Here is a 22,567-nt window from a genome sequence, read left to right as displayed (position 1 = left end):
AATTTCTTTACTGGCTCCCTGACTGTAGCATTGACATTGTCCATATGTTGCCTTTCTAGCTCCTTGGACCTTATCCGTATATCAGTAAGCTCTGCTGCACGGCATGTCTCCACTGCCAAGGCCAGCGTCAGGTCGCGTTCTCTCTGCAAACGTCTGCGGGTGCCCTCATCAGTTATACCAAGCACAATCTTATCTCTGATCAGTTCCTCTCTTAAAGCACCCTTGTCACATGTCCCTTAACCTAGTGACAAAGCTGTCAATAGATTCCCCGTCCTCCTGTTTGCAACAACCGAAAACATAACGCTCGTAGATGACATTCTTTGCTGGCTTAAAGTAATGTTCAAGAGCATCAAGAATAGCTATAGCATTACCTTGCTGAGCTGCTGTTAGGTTCAGGTTGTGTTTGTATACATGTCGGCATTCAGTTTCCATTATAGTCCTCAAGGTGGCAGCCACTACCTCATCTTCCTTTTCCAGAAGTCCCGTTGCTAGCGCATAGTCCTCCTATTCACCTCTAAACGTATCCCAGTTCGTGCTCCAATCCCCGCTGAGATTCATAATGGCGGGAGGGGGAATTTTCGCTGCCTTGTCTAACCGGTGCTAACAACACTGAAGCTAACTAGCAAACTCACTCTAGCTAATGCCAATTCCGGCGAAATTTTACTCAAATAAAAATTAGTTTGGTAGACCAGAACAGGTGACTCTAATTTGCGGAAAGCATGGTTAGTTATCCGACTCTGACACCATGTTTGAATGTTAAATGACGAGACAGAGGCATTGATGCGAGTAACCAGTCTTGTTCAGTACATCACAATACATCCGGGTATCTCAAGCACACCGCTGCTAGTACCAGCTAACAGGGACTCGTCCATCTCGGCAAATGAACGGCCTGTCCTCTGGGGGTTGTCGTTCTCCACACTGGCTGATGGACATTGCTGCACGCTGATACATTTCAGCAGTGATTTCCTTTGGCTTAGAGATTGTGCCTCATTTCTAATTTCTTAAATTTTTCACATTAGCTTCATTTTTTGTCTCTTAGACATGGTAGCACATTTTGTTGCAAATCTCTATAGTTTACTTTTAGCTGAAATAATTTTCACTTGAAACTAGCTAACATTAACAGGCTAGGTTAAGCTACTGCATTAATCACTGACCGTCGTCGTCACAGACAAACAAAAAAAACTATACAATAATTGAATTGTCAGAATCATTTTTATTAATGCCAATCCCATAGAAACACACACATCACCATAGCTACCAATGATAGTTGGAGTGAACTTCTAGAGAAAGTCAGCAATGGCTATGAGCTGGTGGCTGGGGCGCCTCCGGCTGGTATAGTAGACGGGTCAAGGGGCGCCGAAATGCACACCCCCACCCCAAAAAATTTAGAAAAAAATATGAAAAAAATATATATACATTTACAAAATAACATGGGTAACTATTTACACAATTTCAATATTTGGAAGACCATCAGTCCTCTATCAAATCAATTGTATTTATATAGCCCTTCGTACATCAGCTAATATCTCAAAGTGCTGTACATCCTAAAACCCCAAACAGCAAGCAATGCAGGTGTAGAAGCACGGTGGCTAGGAAAAACTCCCTAGAAAGGCCAAAACCTAGGAAGAAACCTAGAGAGGAACCAGGCTATGAGGGGTGGCCAGTCCTCTTCTGGCTGTGCCGGGTGGAGATTATAACAGGACATGTCCGAGATTTTCAAACGTTTATAGATGACCAGCAGGGTCAAATAATAATAATCACAGTAGTTGTAGAGGATGCAACAGGACAGCACCTCAAGAGTAAATATGAACAGGTTAGGGTTCCATAGCCGCAGGCAGAACAGTTGAAACTGGAACAGCAGCAAGGCCAGGGGGACTGGGGACAGCAAGGAGTCATATATATATATATATATATATATATATATATATATATATATAACAAATATTATTTTAAATTAGCCCTATATCTACTATTCTTATTGTTGTTTTCGCTGTTTATAATTGATCACTTGGCAACATTGACCTTGTCATTCATGCCATTAAAGCATATAAAATGAGAGGGAGAGACAGATGGAGAGACAGGATTAGAGGTAGCATATAGATAAGATTTATACTTTTCTGGGGAGGAATTTAAAAAAGCACACAGCAGGAAAAAAAGGAGAAGTTAATGAGACGCAGAGCAGGGAGTCACTCACCACTACGCAGGTGCCTTACTGGATAAGGAATCCTTAATGGAACCATGGAAAACCACAGGTGTCAATTCAGCAAATCATAAATCAAGTGGCCACCTCTACTGCGCTGTGTAGATTATAAATCTGAAGTGAGTTGGCAATGTAAGTAAAAGTTATGTGAAATTAAATCACTGAATGATCCATCCACCTTGCGTCTCATGACAAAGCTTAACACTTTGGAGAAGTCAATGGGTTCTCAAACCCAAAATTTTCAAGTGAGAGACCACAATTGAGATCCACTAGTTGCACATTTCATTCATCTACACATTTTTTTTAAATAATGCAAATATAAAAAATACTGAATGATGCTGTGACGCCAAATTGCTTAAAATAAATTGAACTAATCAATAAAAAAGTAGGCTACTTTCAAACATCAAAGATTGTTGTTCTCTATAATATATAAGGGGGTTAGGGTATAGGCCTGCATGAGGGGATTTGATGGAGGAAGACATTTCTTCAATAATGGGGAGATCTGGACTAGGATTAATATACTGTAGCAATTTTACGAAATAGGCTTGAATTACAAACTGACCCAGCATAGCATGCATGCAGCCACCACTTCAAATGAATGAATTAAATAATACAACTAATTGAGGGTTGTTATCTACAAGTAAATAGAAGACTATCAGAAAAAGAGCAGTAGGGCAATGATCAAACATTAATGCACGAGACTAGTGTTATACGGATCACAGTAAGCAAGTGAAACCTTAATCGAACCTAGCATGCGCTCACTGTCAAGGCTCAGAACAATTTAAATCTTAAGCATTGTTAAATATCCAAGCTGTGTCCCAAAACTATCATTACTGAAGTTGCACTTGAAAACCCGTTATTTACCGACTGCCTCAGACCACTCGTAGAACATCTTATTTGCATTGTTAGATGCGTTTTTTTCTGACAACTTCACAACCATTAAACTATGTAACTGTTTTCAAGTCACTATTGGCCTCATGGTGAAATCCCAGAGTGGTTTCCTTCCTTTCCGGCAACTGAGTTAGGAAGAACGCCTGTATCTTTGTAGTGACTGGGTTTATTGATACACCATCTGAAGTGTAATTAATAACTTCACTTCAATATGCTCAAAGGGATATTCAATGCCTGCTTCTTTTTTTTGCCCGTCTACCAATAGGTGCCCTTCTTTGTGAGGCATTGGAAAACCTCCCTGATCTTAGTGGTTAAATCTGTTTGAAATTCACTGCTCGACTGAGGGACCTTACAGATAATTAATTGCCTGTGTGGGGTACAGAGAGATGAGGTAGTCATTAAAAAATCATGTTAAATACTATTATTCCACACAGAGTGAGTCTATGCAATTTATTATGTGACTTCCTAAGCACAGATTGTTGAAATAAAGCCTTTGAATACAAAAGCATTTGAACTCCCATGAATCGGAACGATAGTGCCACAGACGAAGAAGAACAGCATTCGCGTAATATTATTTTCCTCACAATGCTCCATGAACTTGTGAGTTCTCGGGTAAAACAGATGCCTGTCATTAAGAAGTTCGATTTTTTTTTTAATGACAAACCCTATCTACACATTTGGCAATGGGCTCGTCCACCAGCTGATTTCCTAGTATACCACAATGGATCAGTTTTTCCTGTTACGACTAATCTAATGAGCTAACTCTCTTTATTGTGCTCGTGGGACAAAAATGAATGGCAGGAAAGTGGCCATGTGATTCATTTTCCCAGCATATTGGGCTGAAACAAAAAAATCCAGATTGTGACTTTAAATGAGAGCCTAAAACCTAACTTGATATGTTTATGCACAACTTTAACTTTAATTTAAATCATGTTTTGTTGACATCAATAAGGATTTGGTAAAACAAAGTGAGAAAGAGTGACAGTTGCTGAGTGGAATGTTTTAGAGATTACATGACATGCAGTAGAAGAGTCCCTAGCCGACCTGGTTAAATATTTAAAACAACTTCCAATGTTTGTGTTCAAGGTGCATTTGATTTAACTTGATGCTTGCAATTTTGGGGCTATTCTATTTATTCCATACTAGGTAGATTAAATATAATGTAATGCAAATATTTCAGTCATTAGTCATTATTGAGGTTGTTGTCTTTTTTACCACTCCCATTGAACACAGATCACTTCAGATAAGTCCCTATTGGTCTTTGAACTTCAGCTGTTGAGACATCGCTCTCTGGTGAACATAGTTCTGACAGACGATTGCAAGTAAGTGTTTACACCTTTCCTTTAGTTTATTTACTTTCAGTCAAACGATTTGTATAATTTAGAGACATAATCTTTCCTCAGTTTGTCATATTTAGAAAGACCACACACTCACCAACACCTATCTTAGAATAACAGTACAAAGTAAAGCACAACTAGACCGTTTAGCTTTTCGCACACCATGTGAACACATTTGTCAGTCCAGCAATGATCAATAATATGGACAATTAGCTCCATTCTGCATGTTCCAGCAACTTTTCCTCTACTGTAGTGTCTTGTTGTTTGGTTATGTGTAATTATTGTCGTCTGTTACTATGAGTGACAGTTCACAAGTAAATATACACAGCATACATTGTTGAATATTGTTTAACTGCAGCTGACATCTACATGGATTTTTTTGTATTAATGATTGCACATTAGTAGACTTTGACAGAGAGCTAAAGCAAGTATAAAAAATATTGCAACATGTTGTATACAACAAGATAAAGCTTTATCCTTCCTCCATGAATTACATTTTGACAACAATACTTAATAAAACATTTTAAAAAAGAACTTTTATTTAACCAGGTAGACCAGGTAGAACAAGTTCTCATTTACAACTACAACTGCGACAAGATTAAGCAAAGCAGTGCGACAAAAACAACATAGAGTTACACATGGGATAAACAATCGTACAGTCAATAACACTTAACACTTAAGACTTGTCTGATCACTCTATAATGACACATATTGTTTTATGACACTAATGATATAGCTGATGTTTGGGAAGTAAGAGCTTTTAATGAGCTTTTTTACATTTCATTCAAGGGAAGTACAATAAAGGTTTTCCTGTTTGCACGTTGAAGTCCTTCAGCTATTTCATCCAGGGCAAAAACTCATGGTCAATATCTTTATCAATCCAGTTAATGATTTCCACTCGGAATGCTCATGTGTACTAAATCAAATCAAATCCAATTGTATTTGTCACATACACATGGTTAGCAGATGTTAATGCGAGTGTAGCGAAATGCTTGTGCTTCTAGTTCCGACAATGCAGTAATAACCAACGAGTAATCTAACCTAACAATTCCACAACTACTACCTTATAAGTGTAAAGGGATAAAGAATACGTACATAAAGATATATGAATGAGTGATGGTACTGAACGGCATAGGCAAGAAGCAGTAGATGGTATCGAGTACAGTATATACATATGAGATGAGTAATGTAGGGTATGTAAACAAAGTGGCATAGTTTAAAGTGGCTAGTGATACATTTGTTTACATCAATTTCCATCAATTTCCATTATTAAAGTGGCTGGAGTTTAGTCACTATGTTGGCAGCAGCCACTCAATGTTAGTGGCGGCTGTTTAACAGTCTGATGGCCTTGAGATAGAAGCTGTTTTTCAGTCTCTCTGTCCCTGCTTTGACGCACCTGTACTGACCTCGCCTTCTGGATGATAGCGGGGTGAACAGGCAGTGGCTCGGGTGGTTGTTGTCCATGATGATCTTTATGGCCTTCCTGTGACATTGGGTGGAGCAGGTAGTTTGCCCCCGGTGATGCATTGTGCTGGCTTGCATAGAGCCTTACATAATATATTGTTACATGTTGAAATACCATCAAATATTCATTAAAATCAAGTCACACATTTGATTTTAACAGTGATAATTCAAATCTGACTCTCGCTTCTTGTGCACTTCAACAGCAAGAGTATCAGAAAATATTTCACAGCCTGATTATGTAAAAGAAAACGCATAGTAGTTGTAAACTAGGCATGCTAAAGGAAAGTCTCTAGTGTATGCAAACAACACCTTTTTAGCCTGCAATAATATGCATTACATTCTCTCCTATAACTAGTCATTAAAAAATACACTTGTCTCTTTAAGAGGGAAGAAGAAATGTGACATGATCGTGTAAAAACCAACTAGCACAGGAATAATCAATTGCGTAATAGAGAAACTGCAGCACGAGCAACAAGGACTTCTCCAAGAGCTGAAGTTGCATGCTTGCGCTGCAGTTTCTCTAGGGTATCATTGGTTAGACTAAGGTTGTTCAAAGAGGTATTTCAGAGAAGGGGATACGAGTACATGTGTAGTGGTTGAATTGGAAGAGAGAAACAATAGAATAACTCCATGACTTCAGTGTATGACCAACAACAGGTGAGATGAGGACAGCACAACTACGGAGTAGCTAAGCTTTGTAAGTAGATACAATCTATGTTTAACAAACCTGCTCATGGATGCAAGGAATAATCCATCTTAATAAAACAGCTCACGTCACATACAGTAAGTCATATTGATTCTGCATCTGAAGATGGCTACGTGCTGTATTTACCACAGTATGGGACTATAATCTTAAACCAGGGCTGTTCTTCCATTATGGAGGGCAAATTTACCATGTCTGATTAAAACTACACAAATATTTTTTCAGAGTGACAGCCATGACTATTGGATTATATGATTCAGTGCAGGAATCTAACAAAAGCCTACAGGCTGCTGTCTTACAGGCATAAACTAAGTAAAAACTAAACCTGTCATATCCTAAACCAGGTCTGTTATGTTGTTTTTTGATTGTATAAATTCCCATACCCAATGTTGGTTTTTCTGGGTGCCTTTTCTATACTGAACGAAAATATAAACGCAAAATGCAACAATTTCAAAGATTTTGCTGAGTTACAGTTCATATAAGAAAATCAGTCAATTTAAATAAATCCTTTATGCCCTCATCGATTGATTTCACTGGGAATACAGATATGATATGTTGGTCACAGATACCTTAACAAAAGAGGTAGGGGTGTGGATCATTAAACCAGTCAGTATCTGGTGTGATCATCATTTGCCTCGTGCAGCGTGACACATCTCCTTCACATAGAATTGATCAGGCTGTTGATTGTGGCCTGTGGAATGTTGTCCCACTCCTCTTCAATGGCTGTGCGTAGCAAAACATTTTTTTTTTAAAGATTTTAACTTATTTAACTATGAAAGTCAGTTAAAGAACAAATTCTTATTTCCAATGACGGCCTACTCTTGCCAAACCTTCCCATAACCCAGACAGCGCTGGGCCAATTGTATGACGCCCTATGATACTCCAGATCACGACTGGTTGTGATACAGCCCAGGACCGAACCAGGGTCTGTAGCGATGTCTCTAGCACTGTGATGCAGTGCCTTAGACCGCTGCGCCACTCGGGAGCTAGTAGTTCCTGAATATTGTCGGGAACTGGAACGCGCCGTTGTACATGTCGCTCCAGGTCATCCCAAACATGCTAAATGGGTGATATGTCTGGTGAGTATGCAGGCCATGGAAGAACTGGGACATTTTCAGCTTCCAGGAATTGTGTACAGATCCTTGTGACATGGGGTCGTGCATTATCATGCTGAAACATGAGGTGATGGCGGCGGATGAATGGCATGCCAATGGGATTTAGGACCTCATCACGATATCTCTGTGTATTCAAATTGCCATCGATAAAATTGTATTTGTTGTCCATAGCTTATGCCTGCCCATACCATAACCCCACCGCCACCCCGGGGAACTCTTTTCACAACATTGACATCTCAAATCGTTCGCCCATACAACGCCATACACGTGGTCTGTGTTTGTGAGGCCGGTTCGACGTACTGTCAAATTCTAGAAAACAACATTGGAGGCGGCTTATGGAACTTAACATACAACTTAACATACAATTCTCTGACAATAGCTCTGATGGACATTCCTGCTGTCAACATGTCAATTGCACACTCCCTCAAAACAAGACATCTGTGGCATTGTGTTGTGTGACAAAACTGCACATTTTAGAGTGGCCTGTTATTGTCCCCAGCACAAGGTGCCCAAATTATAGAGAAATAAGCTTTTCTGGGATTGTTTTACATAAACTCATGCGACCAACAACACTTTGCATGTTACGTTTATATTTCTGTTCAGTGTAGATTACATTGTGGTGTGATATATTTACAAGGAACTTGGAAACAGTGTGTAAGCCCTCCACACATTACACAGGACACATACAGGACAAATGTGCAGGTGCTATTTGGCCTTACTGGTTGTTGTTCCTTATCCACTATCCAGTTCTATTTTTTTCATCCTTGTTTTAGCAGTTAAAACATGACTGCCACATTATTATTATTATTATAGTTCTGGAAGGCGGTATGAGAGGTTTTAGAATAAACACCGTTACAGCGGTTACATTAATGAATAATTTATTTAAAGGGAAAGGGCTCTTAAGAAAAAAAGTGTTTTCAGGCAGTGATAAAACATGATACAGCATATTGTAGAATACTTCCCATAAATGTCATGTGAGCAACCTGGTCTCAGAGCAAAACGTATTATTTATTTATTACATACACCACTTTGATTTGACCGTTTTCTATGATATATATCTTTCGACTGCTTTAGTATGATATATTGCATTTGACTTCTTTAATTTGATATATTACATTTGACCACTTTAGTATGATATATTACGTTCAACTGTTTTAGTATCATGTGCCATGTTAGATTAGGGGTTAAGGTTAGGAGAAAGGTTAAAGTGTTAAGGTGATAGAGAAGGGTTAGCTAACATGCTAAGTGGTTGCAAGGTAGCTAAAAAGTGGTAAGTAGTCCAAAGTTGCTAATTTGCCAAAATGAGATTCAAACACGGAACTTTTGGGTTGCTAGGCATTTGTGTATGTTTGGTATGACCTACTGTCATACCAAATGTAACATATCATACTAATTTGAGTGTTCCAGATTTACCTATACAAATGTAATGGGCTCAATTTTGCTCACACAAAATAGCACTGAGCTGTGCAACAAATACTGTAAAATGTACTTTACTCTGCAGGGTGATTGATGTTACTATTTTTATAATAGTAAACACTATAATGTCTTAACTATCATAAGAGTACGAGTAGATTTTAAATGGTTTCCATGTTAGCTAGTTTATTAATATAACTTAAATGTTTCCCTCCACTCTGCAATGCAGGTGAAGGGAAAAGCAATACCAATTGTAATTTGGCTGAACATGACTAATTCAATCTAACAGTAGCGAATTCAAAAGCTCACAGTTGGCATTGTTTGTTACTCACACACATTATATTATGTTTGAAACTACTTTTGTTTCTTGTCAATTGGCCACATTTCATTTCCCCTTTTTGGTGCACCCTCAGCATGTGATTAAAAGCTCAGCATTTAGCCACTGAAGTTAAAAAAGAGTAGGAAACTCTCTCTACCGCTCCTGCTGTCTCTAGAGAGTTGAAAACAGCAGGTCTGGGACAGATAGCACATCCGGTGAACAGGTCAGGGTTCCATAGCCGCAGTTTAAACTGGAGCAGCAGCACGGCCAGGTGGACTTGGGACAGCAAGGAGTCATCAGGCCAGGTAGTCCTGAGGCATGGTCCTAAGGCTCAGGTCCTCAGAGAGAGTGAAAGGAAGAGAGAGAGGGAGAATTAGAGAGAGCATACTTAAATTCACACAGGACACCGGATAAGACAGGAGAAATACTCCAGATATAACAGACTGACATAAAAATGAAGCTCTATGGGAGAAATCCCTGCCTCCAGCTGTTTGCTTAGAAATTCTAGGGACAGTTAGGAGGCCTGCGTCTTGTGACCGTAGCGTACGTGTAGTTATGTACGGCAGGACCAAATCGGAAAGATAGATAGGAGCAACCCCATGTAATGTTTTGTAGGTTAGCAGTAAAACCTTGAAATCAGCCCTTGCCTTAACAGGAGGCCAGTGTAGAGAGGCTAGCACTGGAGTAATAGGATCATTTATTTGGTTCTAGTCAAGATTCTAGCAGCCGTGTTTAGCACTAACTGAAGTCTATTTAGTGCCTTATCCGGGAGCATTGCAGTAGTCTAACCTAGAAGTGACAAAAGCATGGATACATTTTTCTGCACAATTATTGGACAGAAAGTTTCTGATTTTTGCAACAGTCTTGATATGTTCATCAAAAGAGAGATCAGGGTCCAGAGTAACACCAAAACACCTATAATAGAGGAACTGGAGGAACCCTGGACTGGAGGCATGGCTTAGTAGAACCTTGGCTTTCAAATAGATATGTTTAGGTCACCCATGGGAGTAAATGTCCTTCCTGTTCATCTTTTCTGTTGTATTGTCATCACATGTTAAGGTTAAAAACTGACAGTTTTGTAGATTCAATGACACTTACTGAGGTGTATGAGTTCCTCAGGATCCTATGCAAAGTTGGAATAGCACCACTTTATTACACGATGCAATCAGCAATGTTAATTATGACTATGATATTAGAATGTGTAATATGCACAAATATTCAAGGAAAATGTACATTTGCAGTGTACAGCCATAACATGATGAACAGAAGTTATATTTACTCTAACTGGTGGCCAAAAAGAACCCTGTGAAAGCAAAGCCTCCGATCTTCTGATAGGCTGCCACCTCTACAATATATTAGAGGAACCTTTTTGATCTTGAAAGGTTCCCAGTGTGACAATTTTTTGAACTCCAAAATGATCTTCCAGGCTCTTTTACTTCTAAAGGCGTCCGCATGCTTCCTAGCCGAAACAGTTTAGAAGAGTTTGTGTACCGGTCAAAAGTTTCAGAACACCTACTCATTCAAGGGTTTTTCTTTATTTTTTACAATTTTCTACATTGTAAATGAATAGTGAGGACATCAAAACTATGAAATGTAGTAACCAAAAAGTGTTAAACAAATCAAAATATATGTTTTCTTCGAGATTCTTTAAATGGCCACCCTTTGCGTGATGACAGCTTTGCACACTCTTGACATTGCAGCCCAAATAAATGCTTCACAAGTTCAAGTAACAGACACATCTCAAAATCAACTGTTCAGAGAAGACTGTGTGAATCAGGCCTTCATGGTCAACTTGTCCTTCTGTGTGAGAAATAAATATTCTAAACATACTCTGGAAAGTTGTGGGATGTGATAGATCCCAAGTGAATACAGTGTCGTGGAAATTTCCTGTATTACCAAATAATGAGAGAGCAAACCACACACAAGTCAGAGTCATATTATAAAGTCCATCTTTAATTACATGAGCTTCACCCATAGTCCTGTGACTCTCAGATCAATTCAGTGTCTATAAATGAATTGATCTGAGAGTGCTTACAAAACAGTTCTTAGTATCATTTATAGCCAAGACACACCCATCTCAACTCACATGACTAATAACAGATCTTAGGAACATTACACAAAGAACCTTTTACTTGCAAGATGAGTATCCCATAGCTAGATAGCATTAGCTATAAATTATTGTTCAGTTTAGTCTCCTAAACGAAGTTCCTTATCTCGTTCTTGGTACCACTTCGGACCAAAACATTACCTCATCCAATGGCATATATCAATATATTCAATTCTAGATACACCCATCTCAAATACACTCCCTACTGGACAAGCTCACCGAGACAGTGAGCCTCTTAGGTCATATACTAGATCAAGATAAGGGCAACCTCAGAGGGGACATGTAATAGTTACAGACACATTCCCATAAGAAGACAAGCCTGACCTCTCCCCTCTCTGGGCCCCTAGTGACTAAGCCCTAGCAGAGAAGAGATAACTGCAAACTGCCAACAGTATTATCCAAAAGAAGACATTCTAATGATATATCTCACATAAGCATTATTATGTAAATAAAACGTCTTATTTATCAATGTTACCTAACTAATTCTGATTCAGCCACGACAACAGCCACTTGCATAAAAAAACACATTTTAAAAGCAATGAGGCTGATGCAACAGATCAAAACGTTTAGCTTAAAATGTTGCTAAACTGTGAGGCTATTTCTTCACATTAGGAAACGCAGTAATGTGCACATGGCAGTAAGCGTAAGCGTGAATGTTCCAAAATGCAATCAATTAGTGGGAAAACACCATTCTCAAATTGACCACAAATGCGATTATGCATGTAATGCTTTATTATAGAAGTGCCTTTTTATGGTGAAAATGATCTTCCCGAAACTCACGCGCCGCCTATGTACAGTATGCCAGTTAGGCTCTACATTGGTTGTAAAGAGGATTAATGTGCTTAATTTTAAGAAGTTATTATGCCCCTATAGTTGTGATACATGGGCTAGGCTACATGAGGTAGGTGACTATGATTAGAAAAAGTCGACAAAAAAAGGTATGTGCTGTTTCTTGCCTTACTACACATGCTGGGCATCATTCACACGTGATAATATTGTCAGACATGAGTCTATTCTTCATTTAGTCTTGTCTTTACATATGCTAAACAATATATGTGTGAAATTGGTTTGGATTTAGAATGGACCATTATCATGCACCTGTCTTGGAACAGGGGCCAAGGGAAAAAATACATGTCATCTATGCACATAAATAGTGAATGGAGGACACTTTCCCCGTGTGTCACGCCTTGGTCATTGTATTTTGTGTTTTGTTATATGTTTGGGTAGGCCAGGGTGGGACATGGGTTTATATGTTGTTGTCGTATTGGGGTTTGTATTATTTGGGATCGCGGCTGATTAGGGTGGTATAGTGTGGTATAGGATTGGCTGCCTGAGGCGATTCCCAATCAGTCAGGTGATTCTTGTTGTCTTGGATTGGGAACCGTATTTAGGCAGCCTTAGTTTCGCTTTGTATTCGTGGGTGATTGTTCCTGTCTCTGTGTTGTAGTCACCAGATAGGCTGTAATTAGTTTCACGTTCTGTTTGTTGTTTTGTATTCTGAGTTATTTCATGTACCGCATTTCATTCATTAAAGTCATGAGTAACCAACACGCTGCATTTCGGTCCGACTTTCCTTCAACAAACGAAGAACGCCGTTACACCGTGGTTCATTTTCATGCCGGCCAGATAGGCTATACTCCTGTTGTAAAGCAAAGCAATGTGCTTAATATTAGGAAAGTTGAGAAATAAATATAGAAAACTGATGGGGCCTCCTCCTTTTAATAGAGGCCATCAAAACCCTGTTTTGTCACACACTTTCGAAGCCTATAGAGATGTTGCGCAATGAGCTCATGGACTCTCAGGAGTGTTTGATTAGATTTCAATTACATTTGCATTGATGTCATAGTGATTATAGGAATAATAGAGTGCTGGTTGCCATGCAGTTAGCAATTTTGGTAGGCTACTAATGACTACCAGCAGCATCAGAGCTTGGAGAAGCCTAGTTACCATGACTAAATGGTCTTGTGGAATTTGACTGCGGTCATGACTAGTCACACCAGATACTGACTGGTTTTCTGATCAACCTTTTCTTCCTTTTTTTAAAGGTATCTGTGACCAACAGCTGAATATCTGTATTCCCAGTCGTGTGAAATCCATAGATTAGGTCCTAATGAATTAATTTCAATTGACTAAATTCCTTATCTCAACTGTAACTAAGTAAAATCTTTGAAATTATTGCATGTTGCATTTATATTTTTGTGCAGTGTACATTTGTGATTTTATTTTCGAATGATCTGTTGCTCGGTGAACATGCGAGAATAAATAATAATAATAATAATAGCAATATGGATGGTGTAAAGAGATAGATGGGAGGGGTTGAATGGAGCTGAAGGGTGGGACTATATAGGTTCAGAACTTTTGTGAAAGAGCACAGTTAGAAATATATTGCAAATAGACATCATAACATATGTATGTGTATGTATATGTGTGTGTGTGTATATCTATATTCTATAAATATACTACCGCTCAAATGTTTGTTTTTGTAAGAAAAGCTACTTTTTGTCCATTAAAATAACATCAAATTGATCAGAAGTACAGTGTAGACATTGTTAATGTTGTAAATGACTATTGTAGCTGGAATCAACAATTTCGGAAATTGTATATGGAAAATCTACATAGGCGTACAGAGAACCATTATCAGCAACCATTACTCCTGTGTTCCAATGGCACATTGTGTTAGCTAATCCAAGTTGATCATTTTAAAAGGCTAATTGATCATTAGAAAACCCTTTTGCAATTATGTTAGCACAGCAGAAAACTATTGTCCTGATTTAAGAAGCAGTAAAACGGGCCTTCTTTAGACAAGTTGAGTATCTAGAGCATCAGCATTTGTGGGTTCGATTACAGGCTCAAAGTGGCCAGAAACAAAGACTTTCTTCTGAAACTCGTCAGCCTATTCTTGTTCTGAGAAATTTAGGCTATTCCATGCGAGAAATTGCCAAGAAACTGAAGATCTCATACAAGATCTCCCTTCACGGAACATTGCAAACTGTCACTAAACAGAATAGAAAGAGGAGTGGCAGGCCCCGCTGCACAACTGTGCAAGAGGACAAGTACATTAAAGTGTCTTGTTTGATGAACAGACGCCTCATAAGTCCTCAACTGGCAGCTTCAGTGAAGAGGCGACACGGGGAAGCTGTTCCTCTGTCCAGTGTCTGTGTTCTTTTGCCCATTTATTTTTATTTTTTTTTATTGGCCAGTCTGAGATATTGCTTTTTCTTTGCAACTCTGTCTAGAAGGCCAGCATCACAGAGTCACCTCTTCACTGTTGACATTGAGACGGGTGTTTTGCAGATACAATTTAAAATGATAAACTTGAATTAGCTAACTTGATAGCCACTTCCAGACACAAATGAGAGAACAGCTCACTCTGACCATTTTACTTGTCCTAGCAGAGCTTGGTAGGCTGTTTGCATGTTATCCAGAGCATTGGTGACTAATTGTGCTGCTGGCAACAATTGAATAACTTTTTTTTGCCAACGTTTACTGACACCGGCCATACTCAACGGGTGTTGAGCGTTTTTAAATTTGTCAGTTATTCTGTGAATTTACCAGCTACGTCTATCAACAGCCGTTGCAGTGACATCATGAACATTGTATTGAAATGGTAACTTGCATAGTGGAGTCTTTTGTTTAGACATGTAGCTAGATAGCTAAACAATCAACCATATTCCCAACTCATAAAGTTACTACCCTGCAAGAATCTGCATGTAACTAACAAACCAGGTTCAGTGTTTGCTAGCTAACATTAGGCTAGCAATGCAAATAGCTCTGAAATATGAATAATATTACTACATAGATCATACACGTAATGTTAGCTAGTGAGACAGCCAGCTAAAGTGAGATAGCTAGCTAAAAGTACGCTTTAAATTGAAATGATAATGACTTTCTGACAAAATTAGAAACATGTCATATCTGAAAATGTAGCTAGCTAGACTATCTTATACATGGATGGACACTTCTTCTCTGTCACAGATGCCATGGTTGCCCTTAGTTTGAAGATGTAATCTGGAGACGTGTTTTATTCAACAGCCTTCTGTGTTTTCTCTTTTCGACTCCCTCTGCATATTTTCAGTCAAAAGCAATCATTTTCTCCATCTCCTTAGCTATCATACTCTAATTCCACCAGACATTCCACTGATTTCAAAACTCTGTTCTCCAGAAAGTGGAGAGAAACCCTTTTGCAGTTCTACTGACCAGCTCATGTTATAGACAGAAGCCTGCTACGTGGCAGACCAATCCAAACTCATCTCTGGACATGTCCAGCGCACCCATTATCTCAGTCAATCATGGCTAACGGAAAGGTTCCTGTCTTTTTCCATGGCTAAACCAACTAGGCTCGTATTTTAACAATTGTATTCATATTTATAGATGGCATACAAGTTTGTAATTAAGGCACATGAAAGTTCACATGTTCCAGAAGGCATTTCTGAAAAGAACACATTTTTACATTCAAATGGCTCTCCTGTGAAGTAGTGACTCGCGACATATGCATAGTTTCCTGAAACAAGTCACAAATATACTATGTAGGCCTACTGTCAGTATTCTTTAAAAAAAATAAGATGTCCACATAAGCTTATGTCTAATGAGTCAATATCCGGCCATACCATGTATGATATCCAGAGGGAATCCACAAATGATTTGTGCATGTAAGAAAAATATGGATTTCACATTGTCAAATTATTGAGCATGTGCTGGAAACTCAGAAATGCACCAGAAAATGTGCTTTCAAAATGTGCTTTCAAGATCCGGATATGGACCTCAGCCCAGAGAAGTTTCATATCTTGAATGTGCTGAGAGGACTGTGGGTTAGAGGGATATGATTCATGAGAAACCGTTGTCGCCACACAATTGACTGTGACTTCATTGTGCCATTGCTAGATATGTTTAAGATATGTTTAGTTATTTACCTAGTTTTAACTGTTAGTTTGTTTTGCCAATATCTCATTTGTTGTCAGGTAAAGGTTTCTGTTTTTTCAAATATCAGTTCTGAGTCCATATCAAGAAATGTCCATGTGTGATATTCTGAGTAATATTATATATATCTAAAATACGCATCTGGATTCAGAATTTGTCATCATATGGTGCATGTCCACAAAACTCAAAATATGCATTGGAAATGGTCTGTATTCTCTAGAACAGTGGTTCCCAAACTGTGGAGCGAGAGTGGTCGGCAGGGGGGCGCAGTGGTCCCCCCCCCTAAACTTAGTCCGGCTTAAAAGTTGTAATAGTAGAATGCACAAGGTGCAATTTCGAAATTGGTTAGTGCATCATCAGTTTTCCTCTTGTCATGTCAGTCATTGCATACCTTTAGAGAGCTATTCATAGAAATGTCCAGAACAACTAGCCCATGTCAGCTAACATTTATTTTGCTAGGTTTTTTAGCCCACATATTTTGTAGTAATTTTCGAGTCACTCAAATATAAAATTCAAAAGGCACTCGCACATCTGAGCAATCTCTTTGCAGGTGCATGGCAACAGTTGAACAAGATGAAGGAAAAAGGAAACCGCACACTGCTCTTGGTAGTGTCACTGATATTTAATAAGCTTACGTATCGGCCTCACGGCCTTCGTCAGAGCTTTTGAGAAGTTTTTTTACATTTAGCATTCTTATGTAGACCTAGCCCCACCCACATCCGTTCCATGCATGGAAAGGGGTTGGAGGCAAAGGAAAAACAAATAAGTGCTACCAAAAGAAATAAGCTTTTGCCCTGAATACAAATCATTTTGTTTGGGGAAAATCCAACGATGCACATCCCTGAGTACCACTCTTCATATTTTCAATCATGGTGGTAACTGCATGGTGTTATGGGTATGCTTGTCATCAGCAATAATAATTAGCCTAACGTGACAGTAGCCTAAATTATTCTTCAAAATAACCCCACCTTCTTCAGCTGGAGCTCAGGCTTAGTGGTTCTCATTTGTACCCTCAATCATATTTTGTAAAGAAGAGTGACAGTGTGTTTTTGCACAATATCTTAATTCAACTGGGTCTAAAAATTGTATGACACATCTGCTGACATATCTGGTAGCCTAAGTTTAAACTGATACAATTACCTTAATGACAAAGAACAGGCCTATACACACAAATGTACATATACATTTTGGTAATTTAGCAGACGATCTTATTCTGACTTGTTGTTTATTGACTACAGCTCAGCGTTCGACACCATAGTGCTGACCCTGGGACTAAACACCTCCATCTGCAACTGGATCCTGGACTTCCTGACGGGCCGCACCCAGGTGGTAAGGGTATGAAACAACAAAACTGCCACGCCGAAACTGAAAACACCTGGGCCCATCAGGGGTGTGTGCTTAGTCCCCTCCTGTACTCCCTGTTTCCCCATGACTGCGTAGCCAAGCACGACTCCAAAACATCATTCAGTTTTCTGATGAGACACCGATAACGATGAAACAGTTTATAGCGAGGAGGTGAGAGACCAAAACTGGCCAATGCTAAGAACGCAATAACACCTTTGTTGTTAAAGATTAGGCTACTTAATTTATGTACAAAATGAGGCCCTTTATTAAATATTAAGCCTACTTTTTTGTATTAGTCTTTGGATAGGCAAGATCAACCACAATTGCTCATCACTTAAGATTCTCTAAGAGTTAGCCTAGCCATGATTAGGCTACTATTCATCTCAGTTTGGATTAAAAAATAATAGGGGAGCCTCCCTCATGATTTGAGGTTTTCTTTCAAAAACTCTCTCCTTACTTTCACAAAAAATTCTACCGCATGTACCTTGTGTTCAATAGGGTAAATGTTATTTTGCTTGGGTGTGGCATTCGTCCATCATTGAGCTGACACATTTTGATATTTCACAAGGACTGCCACATCTTTGCAAAGCAACCCCTCATACCTATTTATTTCTGATATCACATGGGATCTTATCCAGAGCTAATATCCTTTATCAAATCAAATGTATTTATATAGCCCTTCTTACATCAGCTGATATATCAAAATGCTATACAGAAACCCAGCCTAAAACCCCAAAAGAGCAAGCAATACAGGTGTAGAAGCAAGGTGGCTAGGAAAAACTCCCTAGAAAGGCCAAAACCTAGGAAGAAACCTAGAGATGAACCAGGCTATGAGGGGTGGCCAGTCCTCTTCTGGCTGTGCCGGGTGGAGATTATAACAGAACATGGCCAAGATGTTCAAATGTTCATAAATGACCAGCATGTTCAAATAATGGTAATCACAGTGGTTGTTAAGGGTGCAACAGGTCAGCACCTCAGGAGTAAATGTCAGCTGGCTTTTCATAGCCGATCATTCAGAGTATCTCTACTGCTCCTGCTGTCTCTAGAGAGTTGAAAACAGCAGGTCTAGGACAGGTAGCACGTCCGGTGAACAGGTCAGGGTTCCATAGCCGCAGGCAGAAAAGTTGAAACTGGAGCAGCAGCACGGCCAGGTGGACTGGGGACAGCAAGGAGTCATCGGACCAGGTAGTCCTGAAGCATGGTCCTAGGGCTCAGGTCCTCAGAAAGAGAGAAAGAAAGAGAGAGCGAATTAGAGAGAGGATACTTTAATTCACACAGGACACCGGATAAGACAGGAGAAATAGTCCAGATATAACAGACTGACTCTAGCCCCCCGACACATGAACTACTGCAGCATAAATACTGGAGGCTGAGACAGAAGGGGTCAGGAGACACTGTAGGCCTAACTCCTAGGTCCTGCTTAACCTCACACAGCTTTCACTCAACTCAATCCTGCCAGCAACATCATTCCATGCTGTTGCGTCAGACATGACTACTCCTACTGACTTGAGATAGTTGTATATGTTTGATTTGGAGCTACGGTCTGTGTAAATACAACTGCGCCAGGAAAATGTATGTAGAATTATGCAACATTGATGCCTTGCACGTCATGGTACAGTGTACTGTGTGCTGTAGACCAACAATGCATTTGGATTTTAGTGCACAGTTCATGTGTTTTTAAGAGAGAGCTTTCCTGATTTTGCACAGTGTAGACAAGGCTATACGTAGGCTATTGGTTGACCAAATAGTAGTGGGCTCTATACTCCTTTGCTTACCGTGTAATGTTTAGAGGCTTGGAGGGTAGGGTTATTGCATTTATACACCTAAACTATTTGTTTAGATTTTTACATCTGCACCCTGTCTGACTGATCATTATAGCCTAGCCTACTACATGCACAGTACTTTTGTGCAACACATAATTGTCTTGATACATGTGTAGCGTGGCATATGTGAGTGCTCTACTGCTAACGCTCAAGCCCCTTAAGTGCAGGGAGTAGAGCACGTGCTGAGTTGCATTTGCTAACCAGAGGAACACAAGACCTAGGCTAAATTTGAGAAAAGGAGACGTTGTTTATAGAAAAAAGGTCTGTGAATGTGCATGCCTGGGTGAGGGAGGGACAGAGAGAGAGGGAGGGAGGGACAGAGAGAGAGAGAAGGGGGACAGAAAGAGAGAGGGAAGGACAGAGAGAGAGGGAGGGAGGGACAGAGAGAGAGAAGGGGGACAGAAAGAGAGAGGGAAGGACAGAGAGAGAGGGAGGGAGGGACAGAGAGAGAGAAGGGGGACAGAAAGAGAGAGGGAAGGACAGAGAGAGAGGGAGGGAGGGACAGAGAGAGAGAAGGGGGACAGAAAGAGAGAGGGAGGGACAGAGAGAGACAGAGTGATAGAGAGAGACAGGGAGGTGTGGTTCTCATTGATTTCACCCCAGAGACACATGGCCATGAAAAAGGTAAAGAAAGGCAGTTATTGATAAGATTGAATTGCATATTGTTAGAATATCCATTCTGACCAGTATTGTCCTAAGACTGAACACAGTAGGCTACCTTGTGAGATGTCATAGCCTACAGATCCCAATAGAAAATGTAATGAGGCCCGTACAGTTATTAAGCAGATAGAGAAAAAGAATGTAGCGTATTCATTTTAAGTTGTTATTCTTTTGATACATCACAGCTCTCTTCCCCGTAGTGTGGAGAATATGGAAAAGCGTGTCGTGAGCCTGTGGGGCAGAGTAGACATTAAGATAGCGCCAGTTAGTCACCATAAGCTTCTTAAATGCACACATAGTTGTGCTGGGAGGAGTGAGGGCTTCCCTGATTTTGGGAGGAGTCAACATCTGAGTTCTTAGAATGTCCATTAGCCTACCTCTCAACTTGACAGTTGACAACTGTCTGGAAATGGGTAGTTGATGATACTGAGTCTGTTGCTGTAAGTTTTTGATCTCTCATTATCACATTGCATGATGCTCTCTCTGTCTAATGCCTCGATGTTTGGTAATATTACGAATATCAATCTTACATTGTACCGGAGCAAAAACAACTGTAGCCTAGGCTATTAGTCAGTATGCTACTGAATTAATGCAAAGAGTCAGCAGATCTTCATTTCAGTCATTCAGTTGAAGTTTCAGCACAGTGGAAATGTAGTCTAACCCTAGTTGTCAGATCTCATAGCCCCATATTCATTCAAATATGATTTTTTATTCCACTAACCCAGTTTAAGTTCCTAAAACCCTTTTTGCATTTTTTCTCTAATGTAGTTGATACATTGAGTTTGTTTTCTTGTTTTCCTCGACATGACTAAAGGGAAAAAACATGAAATGTTTTTCAATCCAACCCATTTCTTTCAGGTTTGTTGCTGAAGTGTGGAAAAGGGTGATAGTAATCACTGAAGCTAAATAATGACCGTCCACGAGCCAAAAGACACGTGAGTAGCAGCCTCCTTTATGTGTTCAATGTGTATGGTGACATCTTCACATTTTGACAATGTGCCCTCAGATACAGTATCAAGGTTCTGTGACACACTTTGTTACTTCTCTGCACCAAATGGTAATGTAACTGCTATGTTAGCCTTTGGATTGGAAGTGTGTTACGAGTTCCCCTAAGGGAGTTAACTCTTCAGGGACTGTGGTTAGCGGGCCCACTATGAGGTCAATCAGACATCCAGGGTTGCCCCAGAGGTTGCACATAGTCCTGCAGAAATTACTAGAATTTGCTTAATTGAATCCCCCACATGTTGTATCATAACAGTCAAGTAATTATCATTCTACCTTTATCATTTCTGTGGGCCTACATAATATGGTATCTTTTGTCAAATTACAAATAACGTCTGTAACCCTAGTTTCCTCTACTCTGTCATCCAACAGAAACAATGGCGTGTGGCTGATCTTTTTCATGCTGGGCTTAGGAACGCTCCTGCCATGGAACTTCTTTATGACAGCCACCATGGTAGAGCACACAATACTTTTTTTATCATCTACCTTAAGATTGTGAATAATTAAAGAATATATTTCAACGATACAATGCCAGAGCTTTTGGTGAAATGTCTGTATCAATTTCTAAATATGTCTCAAGTCTTACTTTTCAGATCTTCTTGATAGCCAATGATTATTAACAGAAGTACTGATAACCCCTAATCTACTCATTATAATAATTAATGACGGTTTTAAATTAAATAGCATTTTATAGCATGCTCAATGTGCTTCACATAATTGTATATTTTATACATTATTGTATTTCTTCCACTAAAGATGTATAGCACCCACAAGGGTGATGCATGGCAGACATGTTGTGCCAGAACTATCACCACACATCAACAATTAACACAAATTAAGTGGCTGTCCTCTGTCTGTACAGTATTTTAGCAGCCGTCTCAGAGACCCCTCCCAAATGGGCACCAACCTGTCAGGCAATGGGACCGGGGCAGAAGGGAACAACCGTAGCCTTTTGGAGGCCAAGTTCAATAACGTAATGACACTTTGTGCCATGGTGCCTTTACTGGCCTTCACCTGTCTCAACTCAGTCCTGCATCAAAGGTTTGTCCACCACCCCAACCACATCTTTTCTAATGCATTAAAGCACTACTCCAAAAGTTACATCTTGAAGATGCACTACAGCTATCTTTTAACTTTTCCTGTTGAAAAACAATATACCAAGTATAAATGCAGTCATGTACACACACAAGGGCGAGATGGGTCCCGTTATGTCTGGCGAAAACCAAACACTGCATTCCACAGTAAGAACCTCATACCAACAGTCAAGCATGG

At 39.6% G+C, this 22,567-nt stretch overlaps 1 protein-coding gene across 7 annotated transcripts in view; it reads left to right on the top strand.

Annotated features, from left to right (window-relative positions):
• The first annotated feature begins 4,304 nt into the window (after window positions 1–4,304).
• The window catches only part of LOC115142705 (equilibrative nucleoside transporter 1-like), a 34,455-nt gene continuing 16,192 nt past the window's right edge, over window positions 4,305–22,567 (top strand). For 2 of the 7 annotated variants that reach the window (XM_065001620.1, XM_065001614.1), the window contains exons 1-5: window positions 4,305–4,413; window positions 17,705–17,795; window positions 21,152–21,228; window positions 21,668–21,749; window positions 22,158–22,336. In XM_065001620.1, coding sequence (XP_064857692.1) covers window positions 21,203–21,228; window positions 21,668–21,749; window positions 22,158–22,336 — 287 coding nt within the window. In that variant the 5' untranslated portion in view covers window positions 4,305–4,413; window positions 17,705–17,795; window positions 21,152–21,202. Of the gene's footprint in view, window positions 4,414–6,447; window positions 6,590–17,704; window positions 17,802–17,835; window positions 17,857–17,884; window positions 17,982–21,151; window positions 21,229–21,667; window positions 21,750–22,157; window positions 22,337–22,567 lie in introns of those variants that run through there. The other 5 variants (XM_065001615.1, XM_065001617.1, XM_065001616.1 and 2 more) reach the window with 5 other exon arrangements.

This window comes from Oncorhynchus nerka, linkage group LG15, assembly GCF_034236695.1.
Source record: "Oncorhynchus nerka isolate Pitt River linkage group LG15, Oner_Uvic_2.0, whole genome shotgun sequence".
NCBI lineage: Eukaryota > Metazoa > Chordata > Actinopteri > Salmoniformes > Salmonidae > Oncorhynchus > Oncorhynchus nerka.
The sequence above is the reverse complement of the archived record's forward strand: the minus strand, read 5'-3'. Positions and strand labels throughout refer to the sequence as shown.